Genomic DNA, 24,960 nt, shown 5'->3' on the forward strand with positions numbered 1-24,960 from the left:
GTAGCGTACACATTAACTTGTATTGATGTTTTCAGTGGGTCTATATTTTTGGGCTGGCAGTAGTAAACAAAACGTTTCCGCTTGTTAGCATAGCATTGCCCAGTTGTAGGTTTGCGTGCTTGTTTCTGAAATTCCATACATTCTAATGGACGGTGTAAGTATCCAAATTCTATGACTTCAGGAGCCAAATCGCTAAATTGAGAAAACTGGGATTGGGATGCCTGATTTGACCTTTGCTCTGTGTTAACAAATCTGGCCTGTTTGGAAGTTTGCGATGAGGTACTACTGACAGATCTAGGAATGTTGTGTACCAATGTTGTCATGCCCACATGGGGGCTATGAGAATCAAGGTGAGAGAGGTGTGACGTAGTTTGCTGACCAGAAATGGAATTAACAGGAGAGGGGGGAAAAGCATAAGCAAATATCCCTGACCAGTTGATCCATAGAGCATTGCCCTTGGACAGAGGATGTGGGTGTCTGGATGCGAAGTTTTGGCATTTTGCGTTTTCGCTTGTTGCGAATAGGTCTATGTCTGGTGTTCCCCACATTTGAAAGTACTGTTGAAGTACCTGAAAGTGAATTTCCCATTTGTGTATCTGTTGCTGCGTCCTGCTTAATAGGTCCACTAGCTGACTGTATCCCTGGGATGTATTCCGCTAGCAAATAAATGTGATTGTGAATTGCCCATTTCCATATTGTTTGGGCTAGGAGGGACAGTTGAGATGAATGTGTTCCTCCTTGTTTCTTCAGAGAATACATTGTTGTCATATTGTCTGTTTTTATCAAGATTGTTTTGTGCCTGAGAAGCGGTTGAAAAGCTTTTAGGGCAAGAAACACAGCTAACAATTCTAAATGGTTTATGTGATAAGTTAACTGCATTGAATTCCATTCCCCTTGAATGGTAAGGTTGTTGAGGTGAGCTTCCCAACCTGTCATTCATGCGTCTGTTGTTATTGTGGTCTGAGACACAGGGTCCTAAAATGACCGCCCCTTTATTAAATTGTTGTGATTCCACCGTTAAAGAGATTTGTGTGTTTGGCGGTCTAACAACACTAGATCTTGCAACTGACCCTGTGCTTGAGAACATTGCTGTGAGAGACACTTTTGTAGTGTTCTCATGTTTAATCTTGCATGAGGTACTATTGCTATGCATGATGCCATCATTCCAAATAGTTTCATGATGAACTTTACAGTGTAACTTTGATTGGGCTGTATTTGTGATATAAGGTTTTGAAAAGCCTGTATCCTTTGTGGATTTGGATAGGCTAAGGCTTTTTGGGTATTAAGAATAGCACCTAGGTAAGGTTGAACTTGTGCTGGTTGAAGATGAAATTTTTGGTAGATGATTGTGAATCCCAATGTGTGTAGGGTTTCTATTGTGTATTGAGTGTGTTCCTGGCATTGTATAATGTTACTTGATTTTATTAGCCAGTTGTCTAGATAAGGAAAGACATGCATGTGTTGTCTTCTTAGATAAGCTGCTACTACAGCTAGACATTTTGTGAAAACCCTTGGAGCTGTAGTTATGCCGAAGGGAAGAACCTTGAATTGGTAGTGCTTTCCTACTATTACAGACCTTAGGTATTTTCGATGAGCTTGATGTATGGGGATATGAAAATAGGCAATTTTAAGGTCTAATGCAGTCATTAAATCTTGTTTTTGCAGTAGTGGGATTACGTCCTGCAGAGTTACCATGTGACAATGTTCTGACATGATATATAGATTTAGTGGTCTGAGATCCAGAATGAGTCTGAGAGTACCATCCTTTTTGGGTATGAGGAGATATAGTGAATATACTCATGTTCCCTGTTGAGATTTTAGAACTGATTCTATTGCTTCTTTTAGCAATAACGATTGCACCTCTTGCTGTAACAGAACGTTGTGTTATGGTGACATTCTGTGATAGCAAGGGGGAATGTTTGGAGGAGTAGAAATGAGTTCTATGGAGTAACCATTGCGGATAAATGAAAGGACCCACTGGTCTGTGGTGCTGTTTTGCCATTGGGAGTGGAATTGCTGCAGTCTGCCCACAGGAGATGTGTGGGGTTGTGGTATACTGAGGAAGTCACTGTTTTGAGGGAGTGATGACACTCTTTCTTTGAAGCTTGAAATTTGCCGCTGGCTCTGAAATGTTGATCTCTGAAAGAACCTCTAAATGCTCCTCTTTGGTAGTGTTGCTGATCTTGTTTAGGTTGCGAGGTGGAGCTTCTGCAGATTGGGGCTTGAAACCTCCTCTAAATTGTTGTTTACAAAAGGAACCTCTGTAAGGTGTAGTGTATAGGGCTCCCATACCTTTTGCAGTGTCAGCGTCCTTCCTGAGTTACTCAATAGTTGTGTCAACCTCAGGTCCAAATAGCTGTCTGTATCAAAGGGCATATTGAGCACTGCTGGTTGGATTTCTGGTTTGAACCCTGAAGATCTTAACCATGCATGCCTACGGATGGTTATGCTAGTGTTTATGCTTCTAGCTGATGTATCGGCTGCGTCAAGAGCAGATCTTATTTGGTTATTGCTAATTGCTTGACCCTCTTCAACAATTTGTTGTTTTCTTTTTTGATGTTCTTTTGGTAAGTATTGTAAGAATTCCTGCATTTCGTCCCAGTGTGCCCTGTCATATCTTGCTAGCAAGGCTTGTGAATCAGCAATACGCCATTAATTAGCTGCTTGTGTAGCTACCCTTTTACCAGCTGCATCAAACTTTCTGCTTTCTTGGTCAGGGGGAGGGGTATCCCCTAAAGATTGGCTATTGGCCCTTTTTCTTGCAGCGTCTGGTGGTACCTGGTGTGTGATATAAACTGGGTCCATTGGCGCAGGCTTGTATTTTTTGTCTATTCTGGGAGTTAAAATTCTAGCTTTAACAGGTTCTTTAAAGGTGTCATCTGCATGTCTAAACATACCAGGCAGCATTGGCAAACACTGGTATTGTGAGTGGGTGGAGGACAATGTGTTGAAAAGAAAATCCTCCTCCAAAGGCTCAGCGTGCATTTGAACCCCATGGTATGCAGCTGCTCTCGAAATGACCTGTGTATAAGCCGTGCTATCCTCTGGTGGTGAAGGTTTGGACGAATATAGGTCTGGGTCATTTAGTGGTATGGGATCTTGGTCATACAAGTCCAAGGTGTCAACTGTATCTCCATATGAATATGTATGGGAATGTGTTGGTGAGGGCAATGGTGGTGGGGTAGTAGGTGGCGGAGAGAAAGAAAGTTGTGGCAAATGTGGTGGAGAAATCTGTAAAGCTGATGGTTTCTCCTTCCTTTTAAATATCTTTGCTGGTGGTGGAGCAGTGTCAAGAGTCTCTTGAAACGCCAGCTATCTCTTGGTTTGTGGAGGAGGTGAAGCAATGATCTTGCCAGTCTCCTTTTGAATATGTATCCTTCTTTGTTTGGTGTCCATAATTTCAAGGATTGGTTGAATATCTGAGTCTTCAGAAAGATATTCTGATATTCTAGCTGTTTTAGAGATTGATCATCAATTGTCTTTGAGCTGTGTTTTAATCAGCTCGAAAGTCATTGTTCCTCTATGTAAAAAGATTTTTCGGCTCCGAAGTGGTGGATAACTTTTTCGGTCCCGAAGATGCAGCCTGCGGTTTTGGCTCCGAAGCCGGATGTCGAATTTTCGACTCCAAAGAGTGTGGATGTCGGCTCGGATGGGGAGCTTTTAATAGACTTGCTCGACTCTGGCATCAAAATAGGTGTGGCCTTTTTCGGCGCCAAACCCAAAGGTCGGGTGCCGACGATTTTCTTTCGGGTGGAACCACGGCTCTCTGGCAGTGGTGCACCCAAGGCCTTAATAGGTCTCTTGGAAGTGGACGTAGGGGCAGGTGTACTCACATGCTGAGCCGCAGTGATTGGTTGGCTGTCTTCATCCAAGTTTGCTTCAGAGTCGGTGTCCTGAATCAAAACAACCGTCGGTGCCTGCTCTTCTTCTAAGGTGTCGGTGGACTCTGTATGCTTCGAGGCCATTTCGAGTCTCCTAGCTCTCCAGTCACACAGTGTCTTTTTCGACTGGAATGACCGACAAGCTTCACAGTCTTCTTCTCGATGTTCAGGAGAGAGACAGAGATTACATACCACTTGTTCATCTGTATAGGGGAATTATGTGTGGCATAAAGGACAGAATCGGAATGGAGTCCGATCCATCGGCTATGGCGTGGTAGGTCTGAGCAAACCCGAGTATGGCACAAGCACCCAAAAGGGCGTTTTCTGGTTTCTTACGGTATTATCGGCTCGATTACAGATGGAAACGCAATTGAAACAATACCAACAGTAGAATAAAGTTAGTATAAAGTTTCCGATTCTAAAGTCTTGGAGCGAGAGGAAACACATCCGAACCAGACAGCGGAAAGAAAACAATCTAACAAAGGAGTCGATGCCCATGCGCATTGTTACCGAAAGGAGGAGTCATGCGATCCTGTGACGTGAAAAAAGACTTCTTCAAAGAAAAACAACTTGTAACACTCCGAGCCCAACACTAGATGGTGGGACCTATGCATAGCATGTGTATCTGCAGCTACACATGCCATCAAACAGATTTTACAGATTTAATAAAAATAACACAGATCAAAGATATAATCATCAGTCACTCATTTTATTAAAACTACACACCTGTATACTGACATTTTCATTTAAATGTAAATAACTGCTTTGATAAATGGAACAAAGGTATTAACAGAATAAATAACAGTGCCAGGTTATGCTTTTGAAACTGATCTCAGTTGCTTTATCGAAAAACAAAATCCAGTTTTGGGGAATAGGAATGTTAATTTTAACACATATCCCAGGACATACAGAACTGTTGGAATGCTTACTGAACATAAGCATATACACATTTGTCTTTTGTAACAAAAAATCCAACTAGTTAATCTTTTCTGTCAGTGCAATAAACAGTGTTCCTAAGTGCATGGTATGTCAATGCTACTACTGTTCGGTAAAGGTCCAAAACACTAGTAACACCAGCATCTAACTGGCTGGGCATAAAAGCAGTTATAATGCACAGCAGCTATTCTAGTTCTCTTCAGTTTCTATGCAGAAAGCTGACATGCACTACCCTGACATCCCAGTACCTAAACTTGTTGCATTGGTGAAGAATGCCCTCTGACCTTAAGGCTGGGAAAGTGAGATGCCTGACTTTTGACAACCATTTCACTAGGAATAAGATCCAGTACTGTGAGTACCCTTGGATTCGGCCACCTCCTTAAGAGAGCCCACAAGAAACAAAAATGTAATTTGTAAAAAATAAATAATCAAATGTCAAAGCCTGGTGTGTTTCCTTTTGCACAAGTTGAAGGAAGCAACATCTAGATCAAAGAACTTCAACTATGGTTGTGCTGGAGCCAGCGCTGGATTACTACACACCTAGCTCTGCATGAAGCAAAACAATGTATAACCGTCTGATTACTGAAAGGTTTGTATCGTGAGAAATAAACGTTCATTAGATGTTTTGTAAGCTAGGTCATTCGGTTATTTACTCTTCTCAATGCAGATATGTGTGTGCAAATTGAAAGTTCTAGGTTCAAATCAGGGCCAGGGCGAGTCAACGTTTCATCCTAATCGGGTCGATGGACTGAGTACCGTTGAGTTGGCAACATAGACATCTACTGTCACAGCAATTGAAACCCCCAGTGTTTCAGTACTAAATACAAAAGCATTAGTATTAAAATACAGGATGGGAAAAGTTAGTAGCACCAAGAAAAGGCAGTAACCCACAAAAAGATAAAAGTAAAATGAAAACGTAAGGTTGCCACTATTCAAGGTGAGGTGATTTGTTATGCTGTTTGAAAGGTTGTTTAAAACTCTGGCTACCTCCAGCCCCACTGGCTACCTCGCCAACTGAGACGTTCTCTACAGTTTCTTTCTGGGGATATAAGGTGAACCTGCCAGTCATAGCTCCATGCAGGGGACTACATGGCCAGTTTACAAACAATCCTAGTTAATTGTCACAGGGCAAATCACTGCTCCAGGACTCAATACTAATTTAAAATGTTTTTAGCAGTTACACAGAAAGTTATCATAATTAAATTTAAAAAAGTAACCAAACACCAAACCGCTCCATGAATGGCTGGCCAACAAAGTGCTAATGCATTTGAGGTCCTTAGTTTAATGGAAGAAGACATGCAATCGTACCACAACCTATTAATAAACACAAAAAATGTTCTAATCAACATGGTGGGGTGGGTCCAGGTCTGAGAAGAGATTTCAAATTAAGACAAACGCAACGTTACGCCTCCTGCTTAATCAGCAGAGTGGTTCACTCTGAAAACTCGTTTCCTGTTCGCTTTCCCACTGATCCTCAGTTTGGGCAGGTCAGATTCATCTCTGCAGAAACAATTGGATCTTTTGCAAACATAACACAACCAGAGGTTAGTATACAATTATACTGGCAGCATTTGATCTATAGTTACTGAACTTAAAGTCTGATAGGGCAAGTCGCCATATAACAGGGGCAGGAACATTACTGCTGAGGGCCATTAGTGGCATGTTTGGTTTGAGAACGCAAAGCCAGCTTTGAGAACGCAATTTGTAACACATTCATGAAAATCAGGAGCGTGGGATTTCCGGACTGCACACTGTCCAAAGAACGTCTGCGTGTTCAAATCGGTGGGAGCTACATGACTGACGCATTGTGTTTAAAAGTCCTTGTGCTCAAGTTTTATTCATTTTCTGATACATGTATGTCTGTTGCTCCTATCCTCTGCAAATGCCAGTTGAGGACGTAAAGTCATGTCTCATATTTGAAGTTCACTCTTGGAAGCAGATACAGGGGGAAATTTTCCCCACGTGACACATCTTGGTAATATAGCATGGAATTTCCCAGACCACCAAGGGGGAAAGGTGTTAAGGTGCAGCATATCAGTCCAACAACCTTAATTCTTCATGCTTGCAACCAGCCGCATTTTCAATCAAGATGTTCGTGTTCATTACTTTCATTGCTGGTCCGCGGTACTCAAGAAGTCCCTAGACAAACAGGAAAAAGAAACTTATAGTATTAATGTTACCAAATGACCACAATTTTAATTATTGTGCGCTCATATACAACATTTTTCTTCCCCCTCAACTGGCTGCCGCTAAACATTCTATATTCCAGCGACCAACTAACTCAACATTGCTTCTAGTTTAAGGTTGGTGAGATGAGGCAGAAGCCTGCTTCCAACAATGTCATTTTCCGAATAGAAACCCATCCCTCATTTAGGGGCACTTAACTCCATTGAGCACATGATCCAGTTCATCCTCACCTCGGGACTGCCCCTAGACCACTCATCACTCAAGGTGGTGCAGAATCTGCGTCCTAAATTCCAGGTGGATCCCACACGAAGATAAAAGGGTCACGGTGTCAATAACAACATACATTGGTGCAAGATTTCTGTGGCTTTCTCTCTCAAGAACCTGGATCCCTTGTGGATTTGCCACACCACTTGTCTAGCTGTAACAAAAAGGAGTTCTACGGGGTCCCTGCCTTCATGCAGGCAGCCAAGTTCAATGGTGGTGCACATGATCTCTCAGGCACATTACTGCCTGAGGACGACTACAATCATCCTGCCACGAACGTGAGACATTTTCTGCCACCTATTAATGTTTAAAATATACTTTCTTTACAGCACCATCTGGAGGTGTCTTGTAATAACCTTAAATTGGGCCCAGGCCTTTGAAAAAGTGAAGTTTTTCATAATAGATTTTATTGAGCCAAACCTTAAAGATGTAGTTTTTCAAATAGCCACTGCACAAAATCTGATTAATTCTACATAACCCACTTAATTCTACGTAACCCAGGCGGCTGTTAACGCTTAAATCCCACTAGATTGCATAAGGCACAGTTCTATATATTTAGAATGAAGGAAAAAAAATGTTTTGGGTTATAGGCAGAGGCCCATGCGTGGCTCACCATACATGCACATTGCTATTAGCAGTGTAAGTGCACTAGCATGTGCACCTGAAGAATAAGGTACTTACCTTTGATAATGCTCTTTCTGGTGGATACTCTATCTAACCACCGACTCCTCCCCTTTTGAATATTCCCCAGAAGCCGGACTAGATCGGGAAGTTTTTTTTCAGCAAACTATCTATGCACTGCTAGGTGATGCTGTGCGGCTCCGTCTTGCCCCAAAAATGGCAGATCTGATCTCTGTTTTCTTATTTGACTCTTTCGATGCCCTCAGCTTCAGAGAATAAAACAGTTGTTGGTACCCGGTTCACGTAGAGGACTGTACACCTCCACAGAGTTCTCTTCTGTAAAGCTTTTTTTTTTCTTTGTCCAGTAGTACCCCACAAAAAGCAGACTGTCCACTCGATGGTTCTTGGTGGAATCAATTTAAAAACTCAAAGCTCTTTTGAGGTCAAACCAATGGAGCCTCTCCTCCTTTTTCGAGTAGTGAGGAGAGGCATATAAGTCTGGGAAATGAATAGACTGCTCAACATGAAAAAGAGTCACAATTTTTGGTGAGAAGGCTGCCTAAGTCCTCAGTACCAATTTGTCTGGAGAAAAAGGTTGTGTAGGGCAGTTGTACCAACAGTGCCTGAAGTTTATTCACACTGCACGCTGAAGAAATAGCAGTGAGGAAGACAGTCCTTATGGTTAGGAGATGCAATGAGCAGCTATGCAATGGCTCATAGGGCGTACAAATGAGAGGTGTAAAGACAAAGGTTAAAGTTCTACAGTGGCATTACAAATTGTTTGGGATGGAACATGAATATGTGTGTCAAAACTTTTAAAAAACTGCATCACAACAGGCGATTTAAACAAGGACGGTTGGTTCAGCGAATGGAAAAAAGCAGACCAATAAACCTTAATAGTTCCCACTGTAGGGCTTTGATGTGCCAATGACAAAGCAACCAATAAAACATCTGACAGTTTAGTTTGTGAAAGGTCGTCTTGTAGACAAGTTCGTCCCAGCATCCTAGTGATTGTCTTTGGGGAAACTTCAATGAGCAAACCTTTGACACTGTGTGATCTAAACAGTGGTGAAAAGATCTAGCTAGGGTTCTCGCCACTGCTAGAAGATGCCCTGCACCACCCTCCGGATGTAGATGCTATTCAAGGTCTGCCAGATCCACTGGCTGACTTAGTCTGCCCTAGCATTCCAGGATCCTGGCATAGTGGTATCAGGGAAATGCCCTGATGTCCCAGCCAACTTCAGAGGCGCACAGTCTTTTGCACATGAACCAGATCTTTACTCCAACTTGCTTGTTGCAGAACCATGTAGCTGTGGTGTTGTCCGTGAGCACCTGCAGCTGTGTCTGCTTGATAGACAGCAGAAAAGCATTCAGCTGAAGATGAATAGCCTGCAACTCCAAACAATTGATATGGAAGTAGGTTTCCACAGGACATCAGAGTTCCCTGATTTCCACCTCCCCCAGATGACTTCCCCAAACAAGCGGTGATGTATCAATCACCACCATTCGCTCTGGGTGGTGAAAGGAGAGAGGCCTACCACCGATCCAATTGTTGTCGAACAGCTAGTGTGCACTCTGACAAAATCTGAATCAGGTCTGACAGGTTTCACTGGTGCTGGGCCCGCGGCAAATTCTAACTCCATTGTACAGCCTGAATATGCCAATATGACTGGTGTAGTCAAGGAGGACGATTCAGGGGGCTAAGTGGCCAAGAAGCCTCAGAGCTGCTCTCACTGAGATCAAGGACCGAGGGCGAAACATCAAGATCATTGTCTGAATGTCCAGGGTTGTTGCAACAGAGGTAAGGCCCCAAACTGTTATGTATCCAGAACAGCTCCAATGAAAGGAAGCCTCTGCAAAGAAGTAAGATGTGAATTCCAGTCATTGATCATGAGCTCCAGAGATGTCAGTATGTTCACTGTCATCTGGCAGTAGTCTACAACTGACTGTGGCAGGTCCAGCTTCAATAACGAGTCACTGAGGTAGGGGGAAAAAGGTATCTCTGACCTTCAAGGATAGGCAGCAACCACTGCCATCTCTTGAGTGAACAGCCGAGGACACTGGTGAGGCCAAAAGAGAGCACAAGAAACTGAAAATATTTTGAAACACAGGTAATGTCTATGGAGCTGCAGGATGGGTATATAAAAATATGCGTTTTTGTCCTGCAGGTCCAATCCAGTTGGTCGTCAACAGGGTATTCAGAATCTGGGACAGTGACAGCATTTTGAATTTGTCTTTTCATAGGAAGGCATTCAGAGGACGAATCGGAGCTAAGATGGGTTTCAGGGCCCCATCATTCTCTGTAGGAGGAAATATTAAGAGTAGCAACCCTCCTCTATTTATGAGTTCAGGACCCTCTCAATGGCTCCTTCAGAGTAAAAAGCACAACTCTGGGATCTAAAGGACCCTTATGTTGGATGTGATGGAGCACCATCCCAGGAAATAATTATGGATCTTGCCGCCCACAGGCTGGTTGTGCGCAACTAAAGGCAAGCTAAAAAGTGTTAGTGTCTGCTGCCGCAGGAATAGGGGACTGCGGGGGCTAGTGCCCTTGACAGCCTGCACATTGCCTGCCTGGTCCACATCCAGGGATTAGAATCAGCTTGTACGGTAATTAATTGTGCTTTAGTAATATCGTAGTGTGACATTATCCAGGATTGAGCTGAGGTTGGTTCGGGGTCAGACATGTGAACCAGAGCCGGATTCTCCTGTGGTGCTGGCGGTGTCTGTACTGGTGGTGTTGCAGGAGGGACAAATACAAGTCATGAAGCTGGGGTGGAAGTCTGTGCCAGAGCCTGTGACAGGTTCAAGAGGCCAGATGACACCAATGACTGATTCACTAGGGGTATCTCCAACTGTGGACCCCTGATTATCCTTGGGGCTCCAAGGCACGCAGAGGAAGAGTACCAAATATCTTCAACATGGCATCCTTAAAGGCTTTGATCTGCCATGGCGCCGCTGTTGGCCTGGGAAATTCAGGAAGCACCAGGACCAACTGGGAAATTGGCTCAGATCTGACTGACATCCTGATGCCCTTTTACCTTCTCTTCAAATAGAGATTAGGGGATAGGGTCAAGTCCTGCTTTGCTTTCTTGTGTTTTCGTTTGTACTTTGAACGTGAAATAGGCCTCTTGCAGGAACAACTTCAGGAGTGGGAGGAGGTACATGTCTTCGATTTGGAGCAGGAGTACGATGTACACAAGGCACAAAGCTTCTAGTTTTGGGCAAAGTAAGAGGATCTGACATCAACACCTAGGGGCTCTGCACGTCAGTTCCAATACAGTACAGAGCCTAGTAGCGTGCTGGAGCATTGTTGAAAAAAGCTTCTAAACCCAGTCTGATGCCTTGGGAATATTCTAAAGGTAAAGAATCTGCGGTTAAAAGTATCCATCAGTAATTAAAGCCCAGCTCTCCAGTGGTGTGCTGTAAATCAGTGAACAATGGCCTAGGACAAGCCTTGTGCCACATTTAGTATCACTGACAGCGCTAGGTTGAATTTCTCACAACCACTTACCACATGGCTTAAGTGGTATGGCAAATGGCTGGATGCATGCACTGCATTCTCAATCAAATTTGTTCCCAACGCCATTCTGCTTTGTGTATTGAGAGCAGAGTAGAGAAGCATGTTTTGACAAGATAAAGTCGTGTCCTTTCAAACTCTATTACCTTTAACAAATGTAATGTGAAACTTGTGCAGTAAAACATATAGTTAGCCTCATTTTCCAATACAGTATTTGTGAGCTCCCTTCTTAAGGAACTCGCTGAAATACGTGATGGTACATATCCCTGCTTCTTTCAAAGATCATTATTGTCACTGTAATGGGTGCAGGATTTACATATGGTGAACATGCAAGAAAGCATGGAAGGGCTATACTCCTCTGTGGTGCACTAAAGATGTAGCTGGCCCATTTTAAGGTACAGCATGGAGCCTGCATTGTTCTCACTCATAGGAAATGATGGATGGGGTTGAAAGTAAACACAAGCTACACCTGTGTTAATAGTGCTAATATAAAGCCTAGTACTGGTAATCGTGAACCTGATCTAGTAAGTTGATGAAATTCTGATGGCCCTTCTAAATGGAGATATGGAAGACTTGGCTTATACAACTCACCTTCCTTGTCCCCTGAGTGATTCACTGCTAAAATCTATGTCCAGGTGACCATCTGAAACAGCATCTGATTCAGTTTGAAAATATCTAACATGTACCTTTGAACTCTTTTATTCAGTGAGGGGTGAAATGTCAGAAGGAGACACTGCACTCTTAAATTCTAAGGAACAAGCTATATGGTTACGTGCCTCAGGAGTGTGTCCTATAATGGAAAATTGGATTAAATGAGCATTGGTTTCCCTGAGATTTGGACTAGATTGGCCACCTCAATCTTTTTCATCATGGGCACAGTTTCGAAATCAGGGGTTTTAGTCTAATTAATAATGCTGGAAGAGGGCTAAAACCGTCCCTCTTTTAAAAAAGCCAAATGTGCATCCGAATGTCCCAGGCAAGCATAGACCCATTTCTCTTCTACCCGCTCCTTCTAAGATAAGTTGAAAAATGTGTGAACCATCAGCTTTCAAACTACTTAGAGACAAACAGGTTACTTCATCCTAGCTAATCAGGATTTAGACCAAGTTACAGCACTGAGACTGCCCTGTTGGAGGTCTCTGAACTGATTAAAAGCATTATTGGTGCAGGCGGTAGGGCACTCCTGGTACTGTTAAACCTGTTGGCTGCATTTGACATGGTCCCACACACCAAGCTGCTATCACACTTTCAGGAGATCGGTATTAGGGATAATCCTGGAAATGGTTGAAGTCTTTTCTGAGGAGAAGAGTCAAGTCTGGCTTCCCCTGTACTCCTCTGATAGCAGAAGGGTCTCAGTTAAAGTTCCTCAGGGTTCAGCACTTAGCCCCACAATGTTTGATATCTTTATGTTCTCCCCAGCTATGGTGGTGGAATCATATAGGGCTAAGATTATTTCTTCTGCTGATGATACCCAGATCGTCTTTGCCTTCAGTGAAGGAAAGCCCATTGAACAGGACACCATTCAACTCTGTCTATCAGCAGTCTTTCGGTGGATGACTTAAGACTGAGGTGCTCAGTTTCAGGCACAATTTTGCTCTTAATTTGGGTGTACACTGGCTGGTAGGACTGTCTCCACCAGCTACCCAAGTAGATTCTGCAAAGAACTTAGGGATCAAGTTTGACAATGAAATGTCTTTCTATAGAAGAAGAACTTGGTGTGTTGTCAATCTGAACAAGTAGAGAGTGCATCCTGAAACTTTTAAAGAAATAAGTGCGGGCGTGTTCAAGATGGTAGGTGGCTAAGACGTGCTCCCCCAACTCTCTGCCACCTGCCGACTTCAGCAGTACACAGTGCCCTTCCCCACATAGCTGCGGCCCTGCACAGCCCCACTGCCTGTCGAGAGGCTGCAGGCACTCAATGGAGCCCTAAATGCTCTTCCCCTGCTACCGGGAAAGGTGCAACAGGCAGATGACCTTTAGAAGGGCTCCAGGTTGTGGCAAGATGGCGCGTCCGGGCTGTGTTGCATAGAGCGCACAGCCCTTGGGCTGAGCATTGTCCTGGTCACTGAGCTGCACCACTAAGCGAGGACGCCAGGACACCCGCATAATGGCAGGCAAGCAGTGAGTGCAGTCGTCCTCCCCCTCATTCCCCTCTCGGGCAACCTGGACTGTTTTTACAGTAGCTTCGACTCCTCAGGGCTGTGGTGGGCCTGAGCATCTCGTGACGGCTCCCTGACGCGCACAGAGGCCGCAGGTGCCCGCGGTCAGTAGTGCCAGCCTCCCACCACGCTACAAAGGCCCTGCCCTCTTCACAGCGGACACTGAAAGCCCAGGCTAAAGATGTGCAAGATACAGGGTGCGACTGCTGTTTACAGGCAGTCTCCTGCAACTTGCCCAGATCACGACGGCCTGGTGTTCTGGGCCTAGCATAGACCCCCCCACGGCTGACATTGCACATATAGTGCATGCCTCAACTCCTCATCAGCTTGAATTTGCAAAACGGAGCTCAATCTGATCTCTTGACTTCTGCCTTGGGGCTCTGGACAAGGGGAGTGACCATGACTTTAGAGCTGCATGCTGATCATTCCCCTAGCGCACCTCGTGTTCACTGCATCCTCAATCTTTTGATCCTGGTTATCTTCCTGCCCTGCATGCTGACCTCTGCAGCTCTCCTCCTGCTGACTTTAAACGCCTCGCTACTGTCCCCTGAGAAGTGCATGCGCTTAAAGGTTTCACGCTACCAGAGCTGAAGGTTTCTTGGTGCTAGTATTCAGAATAGACCCGGAAAGCCTCCTGGGACTTCTCACTCCTGGCGTGATGCCCCTCCTGATGTGCTGCGGCAAACTCTCTGGGACTCTGCAGCAGATAGACATGTTGTACCTTGCCTGTGACCCAGTGAAGCAAGGCTTTGATGCCTTCCGAGAGTGAGATTGCGGGACAACTGCAGACATAGACCGCCATCATGTCCGCAGCATGTAACATAAAAGACCGATCACTTTGGGAGATGTTGACGAGACACATTAAGGGCTCGATGGGGGATGGCTCCTCCACCAGTGACCTGGATTGTGCACCCGACTGAGTGCCTAGTGACACTGGACTTCTTGGAATCTCTGTTCTCCTCCCTCTGCAACAATCTACAAGCAGTCAAGAAAGATTTGTCTGCTGACATGCAGGAGATACACCTGCACCTACACCTCCATGACTTAAACAATGTAGGAAATAGGGTTTCTGCTCTAGAAAACAAAGAAGACACCCGCAGCGAGGAACTAGAAAGGCTCCTTCGGCTACAGGATCAACAACTAGATCTTCAGGCACACAAGGAGGACCTAGAAAACCGCTCTAGCCGGAATAATATCCACATTAGGGGCACTGACCTTCCCCCCCCCCCCCCCAAATGCATCACGGCCCTCTTCCGGTATGTGCTAGGTGATTCTCCTGAAACAAGAATAAAACTGGATAGGCTCCACTGAGTTGGCCCCCCGTGACTGGCGAAGGCCCCGCCTGCATGACTTTCAGCAGAATGGAGCCATTCTGCGTAAGAGGCGGGCCCTGCACCTATTCCGATTCAGAGGCGACACTCCACAGCTCTTCCAGGACCTAGCGGGCATCACGCTCCAGAAGCAACGTGCTTCACCCAGTCACAGCCCATCTGTAGAGCCTGGGGGTATCCTACTCCTGGGGCCACCCCTTTTGCATTGTCTTCCGATAAGACAGAAAACTGGACCAGATCTGCTCTTTCCAGGAGGGTTGTCACGCACTAGGCATCCAGGAACCCCCCCAAAGATGACCGCTTGGATAGCCCCAGGAGCCAGCAGCCGCAGAGTCACCACCCTAAACGCACCACTAAAGTGGCCCCTCCAGATCCAACAACGATGGCTTAAGAGAGACACGCTGTTTTAGATACCCTAACAGGAGACAGTGACTAAGTGGAATCCACCTAAATAGGGCCTTAGACTTCATCTTTCCCCTGCAGGGGAAGGGCAAAAAGCAGCAAGTGAGGACGAGGGGATGCTTCCTTTTGACCAGATCTACCTTTGGTACCACTGGGCCTATGGTGCTCTTGGAATGCCTTGCCCACAACCACCTGCCAGGACTATGTACTACTCAGCGTTTCCATAGTTATTGGACTGTTTGAAGGTGAAACTTTTCTTCTACTGTCTGGGGACGGGTTTTTTGACTATCCTAAAGCCTCCAACTGCTATAGTTCTGCCTCATGTCTAACCTGTGCTGAAGCCTCACAGGGGGGACCGCCCATCAAATTAATGGGGTATACACCTGAGGCCCCATAGGGACCTTGTACTTCTTTCACTACCCTATCAGATGCAACAGAACTTAAAATCCTCAGTCTCAAAGTCCGGGGTCTCAATAATCCCACGAAGAGGTTAGCTGTTCTATCCCTCCTTAAAAGATTGGAGTGTGATATCTGCCTCCTACAGGAGACACACTTACTTACTAAAGATATCCATAGAATGCACTCATGCTGGTTCCCACAACAGTACTGGTCCTCTGGACCCGCTAGGAAAGCTGGGGTCGCCTTTCTTTTTTCAAGCAGATTCCGGGGAGATATCATCTCCACAATAGCTGATGTAAAAGGGCAGCTGTTGGCACTCAAGCTCAAGATAGTCCCCCCCCACCTTGCAATAGCGAATATATATGTCCCCAACACGCATTAAGAGACCTTCATCCTGAATTCCCTGGCCCCAGGAAATGCCAGACGCAGCGCTGCTGGTGATGGGGACTTAAACCTGGTAATCAATGCAGACATGGACAGATCAGGTCAACAATCAGACCAAACAGGGGACTTTTCGGAGGCAGGGAAACAATGGCTGGAGGACTGTGGCCTTCAAGACACCTGGTGGCACTTCTACCCTACTTCCAGTGACCACACATTCTACTCAGCAGCCCATCAGACTTATGCATGCATTGATCACTTCCTTGCTACGCCCCCTACACTATCACATCTCGGGGATATTACAATCATCCCTCGCTCCCTCTGTGACCACGCCCCTCTAATTATCACACTGCGCCTACCCCCTTCCCCGGCCCTCCTGCAATTCCAGGTGTTTGCGAGATTCTCTGCTTTGTTCACCGGTGACAGTTGAGGCCATCTGCCAAACAATTGCAACCTACCTACAGGCCAACAACACTAGAAATACTTCTCTGGCTAAGAAGCCCTAAAATTGGTCATCTGATGAAAACTGATAGCTACCTCAGCAGACAAGAATAAATGTCGTCAGGATCAACGGCGAAACTTGGAGGCGACTGTCTCCGAGCTCAAAGCAATACATAAACGCACATGGGCACACAGGATCCGGAGGGAACTAGAGAAGGCCAGATACCTCCTTAAGTGTTTGGACTTAGACAGAGCCAAATACATGATACAAGCATAAATTCTATTTGGGGAGCAATCGCTCTGGGAGTATGCTCGCACACCGCCTTTGTACTAAAGCCCTCGCTGGTTCTGTTAAGTCAATCCACACTCCAACATCCTGAGAGATTAGAACCTCTGAGGGGACAGCTGCGCCCTTTCTAGTCTACCATAGTAAGTGCTACGCATTGGAACAAGCCCCACCTGCCTAACCCCTAGACTATATCCAATCTACCACTCTTGTGCACTACCGGAGAATGAGGTGGATGCGCTGAACCTGCCCATTCAAATAAATGAGGTGAAACATTGAAATCACCCGGACCAGACGGCTTCACCGTCTGTTAGAATTTTCCCTTTTGCAGGGTCATCCCCAGACTTTTTGCCTCCTTCCTCCTATTTTTTCTGACCTGTTTCTGTTGGCTTATGAACTCTGAGCACTTTACCACTGCTAACCAGTTCTAAAGTGCATATGCTCTCGGTGTAAATCGTATGGTTGATTGGTTTATCCATAATTGGCATATTTGATTTACTAGTTAAGTCCCTAGTAAAGTGCACTAGAGGTGCCCAGGGCATGTAAACCAAATGCTACTAGTGGGCCTGCAGCACTAGTTGTGCCACCCACATAAGTAGCTCTCTAATCATGTCTCAGACCTGCCACTGCAGTGTCTGTGTGTGCAGTTTTTAACTGTGAATTCGACTTGGCAGATGTACCCACTTGCAAGGCCTAAACCTTCCCTTTTCTTACATGTAAGACACCCCTAAGGTAGGCCCTAGGTAGCCCCAAGGGCAGGGTGCAGTGTATGGTTAAGGTAGGACATATATTAATGTGTTTTATATCTCCTGACAGTGAAATACTGCTAAATTCGATTTTCCCTGTTGCAAGGCCTGTCCCTCTCATTGGTTAACACGGGGGCTACCTTTAAATATGATCAAAGTGTAGATTCCATTTGGGAGCGGATAGACATGTGGAGTTTGGGGTCTCTGAGCTCACAATTTAAAAATACATCTTTTAGTAAAGTTGATTTGAGATTGTGTGTTTGAAAATGCAACTTTTAGAAAGTGAGCCTTTTCTTGCTTAAACCATTGCTGTGACTCTGCCTGTTTGTGGATTCCCTGTCTGGGCCAGTTTGACAGTTGGGCTGGTTGCACCTCTCACTAGACAGTGACACAAATGGAGCTGGGGTGTAGTCTGCATTTCCTGATGAGCCATCTGTGTTAGGAGGGAGGGAAGGAGTGATCAATCACACCTGAAAGGGCTGTGCCTGCCCCCAAACAATGCAGTCTCCGACCCCCTGGTGTGTGTCTGGGGTCTGGCCTGGGCAAGGCAGGATTTCACAAACAAGACTTTCCTTTGAAGTAAGCCTACTTCAAAGGGCAAAATGGGTATAAGGGCACCCAAAACCACCGACTTTAGAACAGTTCTGGAAACCAAGAGGAACCTCTGCCTGGAGAAGAGCCGACGAGCTGAGGAAGAAGAGCTGCCCTGCCTGTCTGTGACTGTACTTTGTGGAGCTATCCTGCAGTTGCTGTTTCTGCCAGAGTAAGAGGGCTAAGACTGGACTTTGTGTTCCTTCCATCTTGTGAAGATCTCCAAGGGCTTGATTTAGAGCTTGCCTCCTGTTGTTTGAAGTCTCAGGGACAGCAAATACTTCTCTCTGAAGAGACTCCTACCCTGCCAAGTGGTGCCCATCCAGTTCATGGGACCCTGAAAAGAGAATCTGGCAGCCTAAGAGGAAGAAATCCACGCACAGAACGCTGTGCGGGGAAAAGATCGATGTAACTCTGATCTGCGGCTGAAAAATCGACGCACTGCTGGCTTCACGGCTGAAAATCGACGCTCGCCTGCAACGCAACATAAAGATCGAGGCCCAGGGCTGGAGAAACGACGCACAGCATCGTTGACGGAGGCTGGTAAGATCGCAACCCGTGCTGTGTGGATTTCGGATCATCGTGCAGCTGGATTTCCGATGCAAATACCGCTGGGCGTTTAAAAACAATGCAAGGTCTGCCCGGACCCGAGAGTGCTGACCGGACCGACGCATCGCTCTCCTGCGGAGAGAACAAACGACGCACGCTGACCCGACTAAAGGAGAAACGACGCAAGGTCTCGCTCGTGAGTGATATTGACGCATCGCAAGCCCTTTTTGGCGCAGACTCGCCTGTGCGGGGTTATTTTTGACACACCCAAGGTACATTTTCACGCTAGCAGTGTTAATTTGTGTTTAAAATTACATGAAGACTCTTTTTGTATTTTTAGTGATAACTTGACTTGTGTATTGTGGATTTTTTTTGTTTTGGACTTGTTTTGTTTAGATAAATATTCTCTATTTTTCTAAACCTGTGTTGTGCCATTATGTAGTGTTTTCGTTGAGTTACTGTGTGTGTTGGTACAAATACTTTACACCTAGCACTCTGAAGTTAAGTCTACTGCTCGTGCCAAGTTACCAAGGGGGTAAGCAGGGGTTAGCTGAGGGTGATTCTCTTTTACCCTGACTAGAGTGAGGGACCTTGCTTGGACAGGGGGTAACCTGACTGCCAACCAAAGACCCTATTTCTAACACTGTCTATAAGACATTCTGCCCAATCCTAGCCCCATTACTGACTTGTCCATTCAATTCCTTTGCAGGGATGGGAACCCTCACAAACTCCAAGTCAGATGCGGTTATCTCAGTGATACCTAAATCGGGCGAAGACACGACCCTTTGCAACTTTTACAGACACATCTCCCTCCTTAACATCGATGCAAAGCTTTTCACTAGTGTCCTTGCGCACTGTCTAAACCCTTTAATGCTGGGACTAACCGATCCAGACCAGGCTGGATTCCTCCCCTCCTGTCAATGCAAACACCTCCTGCATCTTATTGATCAGACTCATCTGTCACACAGGGAGGCACTCCTCCTTTCAATCGACACAGAGAAGGCATTTGAGCGTGTGTACTGGCCCTACCTCTTCGAAACGCTACGTTGCTTCGGGATCAAAAAAGGCTTTTGCAGATGGGCCCAAAGTATTTACAGAGCCCCCAAAGCCTCCGTTCAAGTCAATTAAGTCTCCTCCCCTCCTTTCCCTATCCAAAGAGGGACACGTCAGGCTGCCCCTTGTCCCCTCTCCTGTTTGCCTGGTGCATGGAGCTCTTTGCCTAGTGACTAAGAACCCAGTTATCTCTGGGATCCCCTTTGGGGAAAGCTAACACCTTGTTAGTCTATACGCAGACAACGTCATCCTCTCCGTCATGAACCCCATGACTTGCCTTCCTGCATTAACTGACGAGCTCCAACAATTCGACCTGGTCTTGGGCTTCAAAGTCCATTTTCAGAAATCCCATATCCTGAACCTCTTGGTTGGCCCTGACCAAGAACGTATGTTGCGGTTGTAGTTCCCCTTTAGGTGGACGAAAGACACCATTCCATACTTGGGTATCGTCATGGCCTGTTCCATTCATGGTACAGTGACAGCTAACGTGTGGTGACGCCTCTCCTGGAAGGGTAGGGCTGTGGCAGTCAAAATGAATATCCTACCAATCATCCTATATGCAGCAGTCAAAATGACTATCCTACCACTCATCCTATCAGTCTTTCAGGCGCTACCCCTGACCTCTCCTCCAGGAACGATCCAGTCCCTCCAATTTGAGATTGACAGGTTTTGTTTGGGTTGCAAGAAACCTTGTTTGTACAGAAGCTTGTTAGCCCATCACAAAGCGGCGGGTGGCCTGCACTATTACCAGGCGGTCTAGCTTCAGTACATGATTGAATGGAACCGCTCAGGAGAAGCATTGGACCTTTATGGACCAATCCATTGCAGGCTCCCATAGCTGGAAAGAAATGTGGCTTTCCTGCAAGCATAGAGCGTGGGGTCTCTATTCCTCACCCATCACGCGGATGACATTTGCGGAATGGGACTCGGTAGCAACTAAAGCGGGCCTTGCCACTATTTCCTCTCTCATGACTCCCATTCTGGCCAATCCTGACTTTATCCTGGGATGCAAATCAAATAATTCAGTCGCTGGCAGGAAGGTGGATGTAAGTGTATCGGCAGCCTTTTTGATACCTATTGTCTCCTCCCCTTTGCCCAACTGAAAAATGACTACTCTCTGACGGATGCTGACTAACTCCATTACCTCCAAGTCTGCCACTGGGTATCTTCACCAGGGATTCGACATGGATTAAGCCGGCTGCTATCCTTCTTTGAGAAGTGGCTCCTACTCAAACAACACGGCAAATGCCTCATCTCTGAACTCTATACACTCCTAACACACGAGGAGGGCCCACCCAAGACTAAAAGTCAACTCCGGTGGGAGGCAGAACTGGGCAGACCACTGACGACTCAGGAATAGAGAGACATCTTCTACAGGGCTCATCACACCACATACAATTTAGCTGGCACCGAATCAGCATACAAAATTGTTACATATTGATACTTGACACCCCCTCACATCCATAGATGGAATGCATCGCAGTCACAGGATTGCTGGCAAGGCTGGGGTGCCACAGGAACCCTTGTACACCTCCTCTGGCACTGCCCTAAGTTGACAAGGTATTGGGAGCAGGTTCTAGAGGATATTGATGCAGCCTGTAACACATCGATCCCCCGATTCCCCCGCCTATATGTTCCAGGGTCTCCCCAACACCCTGCATATCCACTATGCTCTATACAAAGGATACAAATGGCCCCGGTTTTAGCAGCTGCACAGCAGATCATCCTCTCTCTTTGGGGCACTAATAAGATTCCGACCCACGCTTCCTGGCTACTTAAATTCTAGTTACTATTGGGAATGGAGAAACTAGTTATGTCCACTGAAACAGATAGCACTCCACATGCGGAATTATGAACCCCTTTCATAAACATACTTTCATCTGAATTTCGCATGCTGAGTTGCCCTACCTACTTGAAACTCCTGCTGTTGATTCCGGACCAGACCCCGGATGGATCCACCACCTCACTGGCTCTCCCCAACATGAGGGACACCCCCCTTCCTCTTTTTTTCTCTCACTTCAAGTTCACAGTTCAGGCTTCTTTAGATACACTGGCTCCAGGGTATGAGGGAGGGTAGGGTTTGTTATATTCTTTCTGTTTTTTCCTCTCTTGTTTCTCTCCTTACATGGCTCTCACACTATTTGTTGCCACATACGGCTGTTGGGCCTCCAACATATCCTTAATTGCACAACAATTTTGCTCGTTCATCGCGGCCAGCCCAGTGGGTTGTAGGCTAATCGCTGTGTATCATAGATCTATGTTAAAGTTAAATAAAAAGAATTGTCCCGTAAAGAAAAAAGTGAGAGCGTAACTGTCAGCTTGTGACAGGCCATAAGTCTATGAGTCCATGTTCCTGGCAGATGAGACATATGGGCTCCTGTTCCCAGTAGGTAATCATCAGTTACAATGGTAAGCATTGATTAAAAAGAACTCTTATTAAGTTATTTGAACGGCACGACCAAGTATGTGATAAGGCAGCTGCTGGGGCAAGAGTCAGATTATCTTCTCCATTGCTGCAATACGGACAACAGTGATCCTCTTAGCACTATTGTAATTGTCTCATATGAACATGAGTAAGCAGGTTGCAGGACAGACAAATACAAAATGCCATCAATCCCAAAAGTAATGATATCTGTCTTGATGCTGGGTGATTTGTCTTTGTTAGTTTTAACAGTTCAAAAGGGTAGGTAACAGTCTACACTCCAAAGGTAAGTGTTTACCCATTGTGTGTCCAAGCCCATTACCAGATACTGGATAGATTGTACCACAGTTAACGTTGATGTTTGTTCAGGCAGATGGGGTGGTGATGAGTAAAATCTGTTAACTGGTAGTGCTGAAGAGCTTGATGGGGGCTTGATTCTTTTATAAGCCAGTCATTGAGATAAGGATAGAAAATAATTAGTATTCTCAGATGTGCTGCCACATCTACTAAGATCCTGCAAAACGTTTCTGGTACTGACCAGAGGCCGAAGGGCAGCACCTTGTATTGGTTGTTTCAACCTTAACAACTTCAGATGCTCCTTCACAAGTGGGATGTGGAAGCAAGTATTCAGAAGAACGTCATACAGGACAATTCCTCAAAGAATTGGAGGATGAAATGGATGAAGGGTTAAAATCCTTTATCTTTTTTATTATTCACCCATTTTCTTTTAAGAGGTTGAAAATGGGTCTGAATTCAAGTGTGGGTCATTTCTTCCATGGAGGAAAGGAAGTAGAATTAATTCTTCCTGCTTTTTGGAAGGAGGGCACGTCTCCCTGGCTTCCCTGTTATGGTTAGGCTGACATCTTTCGATTTGATGGTGGTGGAGGAGACTTGGAGAGGAGACAACAGTTATTTGGCACAATATTCAGAACCCATCTGTCATCTGAGGTTTTCTTAACACTCAAGATGCTTCCCTCTACAGAATGGATAGAACAGGAGGGGGGGGGAGAAGTTACTGCTTGCTCATTAACATGAAGTTTTCTGCAGCTGCTGAAGGATGGTGGCTACCTCGCCACCTTGTAGGAGGACGTCTGGTGATAGGACTGCTGCTGTTCTTGCTGAGTAAGCCACTAAAGGGCTTGAGACCTTTGCTAAAGGTAGCCTGAATGGAAAGGCCTGTCATGATGTATTTATGCTCTTCTTCAGGTCAGTCTTAATGCCCTGTAAGATTGAGGGTCCTTTATTGAGACCCTGGCTTGAAACAAGTGAAACTGAGTGTGGAAGAGCACCTCATGGCAAGACCATGACAGTAGCTATGGCCTGACAGAGTAGATAAATCAGCAGCAGCACTTATATTCGGATTACATCATGAACTCTTTCAGGTCTGCTTACAATCTTCCTGCAAAACACTGCAGAGAGTTAATTTGGGACTTGTTGTATCTGCTGTACATAGCAAATGCACTGGCAGCTTTTCCTATGCAAATGTTCCTGTGCCCTGATTATCAGGTGGAACTATAAAAGATGGTGAAATAGCATGAGTTAGCAGCGGAGACAATCAATGAATCTGAAAGGGGGTTGGACTTTCAAAGGTACAAATGGTTTTGCTTTTGAGGTCTATATTTTGTATTGAGGTGTGAGGGAGCCGCCTTGATAGAGGGTGCCAAGAAAAGCTTCATTGCTTTCTTCAGCAAACCAGGAAATGCAGACAAGACAGTTCTAGCTATTGAACTGTGGAATAAAGTTTCACATATAACCAAAGTCATCATCGGCGTGGCAGTATCCAGAAAGAAACACAAGAAGTGGCAGACCTGTCCATAAACCAAGCATTTTGTGTGGTTAATGTGCTTTTCACAGGACCTCATCTGCTGGTCAGAAGGACACAAATCGCCCACAACTCCTCAAACAGATCACTTCTACATTTGTGAGTGTTTTTTCCCTTGCTTGTACACTGATGCACATTTTGTTGACATTTTGTTCATTATGTCACAGAATTAAACAAATGCCCAGCACTATCTGGAGTACACACAAGGCAAAGATCCTGAGGGTTTTATTGTGCACTCTTCCTGACACACAAGGGGCATTTCACAGAAAGGAATGACATTTACTGTGAAAAATGTTTTATTCCCTCTTAGGAAATGAAAGGAATACACTAAAAGTCATAGACTCCCTAAAGGAGAAGCTCACCTACAGATATGGATGAAAAAGTCATTACTCGAGATATGCAAGCCGGTGTCCTGCGACTAGCAAGTGACTTATATGGAAATGGAGAAAGTCTATCCAGGATCTGCGGAGGACAAATGCCAAAAAGGCCGAGGAAAGCATGTTTCCAACATTTATCACACAATAAAGTGGCACAAGCAAAATTACATTGCAGGGTGTTAGAGGCCCAAGAAGAAAGAAATGATGTGGTCTTTGCGGTGAAGTGTCTGGCCGTGTAGGCTTATGTACTGGACATGTGACAGTGGCTAGCCTAAGGACGCCTGCTGATGGTTCATGTGCAGTTCAATTTAAGAAAAAATATATTAATATAAGAGTTTACAGAGGAGATTCTTTGCAAGGGGGTATCCATCTTAATGTTTGTTTATTTACCAAAGAGAACAGTTACTGTCACATAAAATCGAAAAATAAAAAAGCAATGGAGTCAGCAGCCATGCAAAAAAGCCAAGAATTTTCGAACTCCCTTCTAACTCATCTACGGGTTGCATGTAATCCTATTTGGGGGTATGGCTTACCAGTGCTGGCTGCCCCGTTTCTCTCTGAGAAGGACCAAGGTTAATTTGGGAATATTCGA

The 24,960-nt window shown here is 45.4% G+C and overlaps 1 protein-coding gene across 5 annotated transcripts in view; it reads right to left on the reverse strand.

Moving 5' to 3' along the window:
* Positions 1–4,571: 4,571 nt before the first annotated feature.
* Positions 4,572–24,960, reverse strand: part of ABHD12 (abhydrolase domain containing 12, lysophospholipase) — a 497,414-nt gene continuing 477,025 nt past the window's right edge. For all 5 annotated transcript variants that reach the window (XM_069235085.1, XM_069235086.1, XM_069235087.1 and 2 more), the window contains one exon: positions 4,572–6,956. In XM_069235085.1, the coding sequence (XP_069091186.1) occupies positions 6,926–6,956 (31 nt within the window). In that variant the 3' untranslated portion in view covers positions 4,572–6,925. The remainder of the gene's footprint in view (positions 6,957–24,960) is intronic.

Source organism: Pleurodeles waltl, chromosome 5 (assembly GCF_031143425.1).
Source record: "Pleurodeles waltl isolate 20211129_DDA chromosome 5, aPleWal1.hap1.20221129, whole genome shotgun sequence".
NCBI classification, from domain to species: Eukaryota; Metazoa; Chordata; class Amphibia; order Caudata; family Salamandridae; genus Pleurodeles; species Pleurodeles waltl.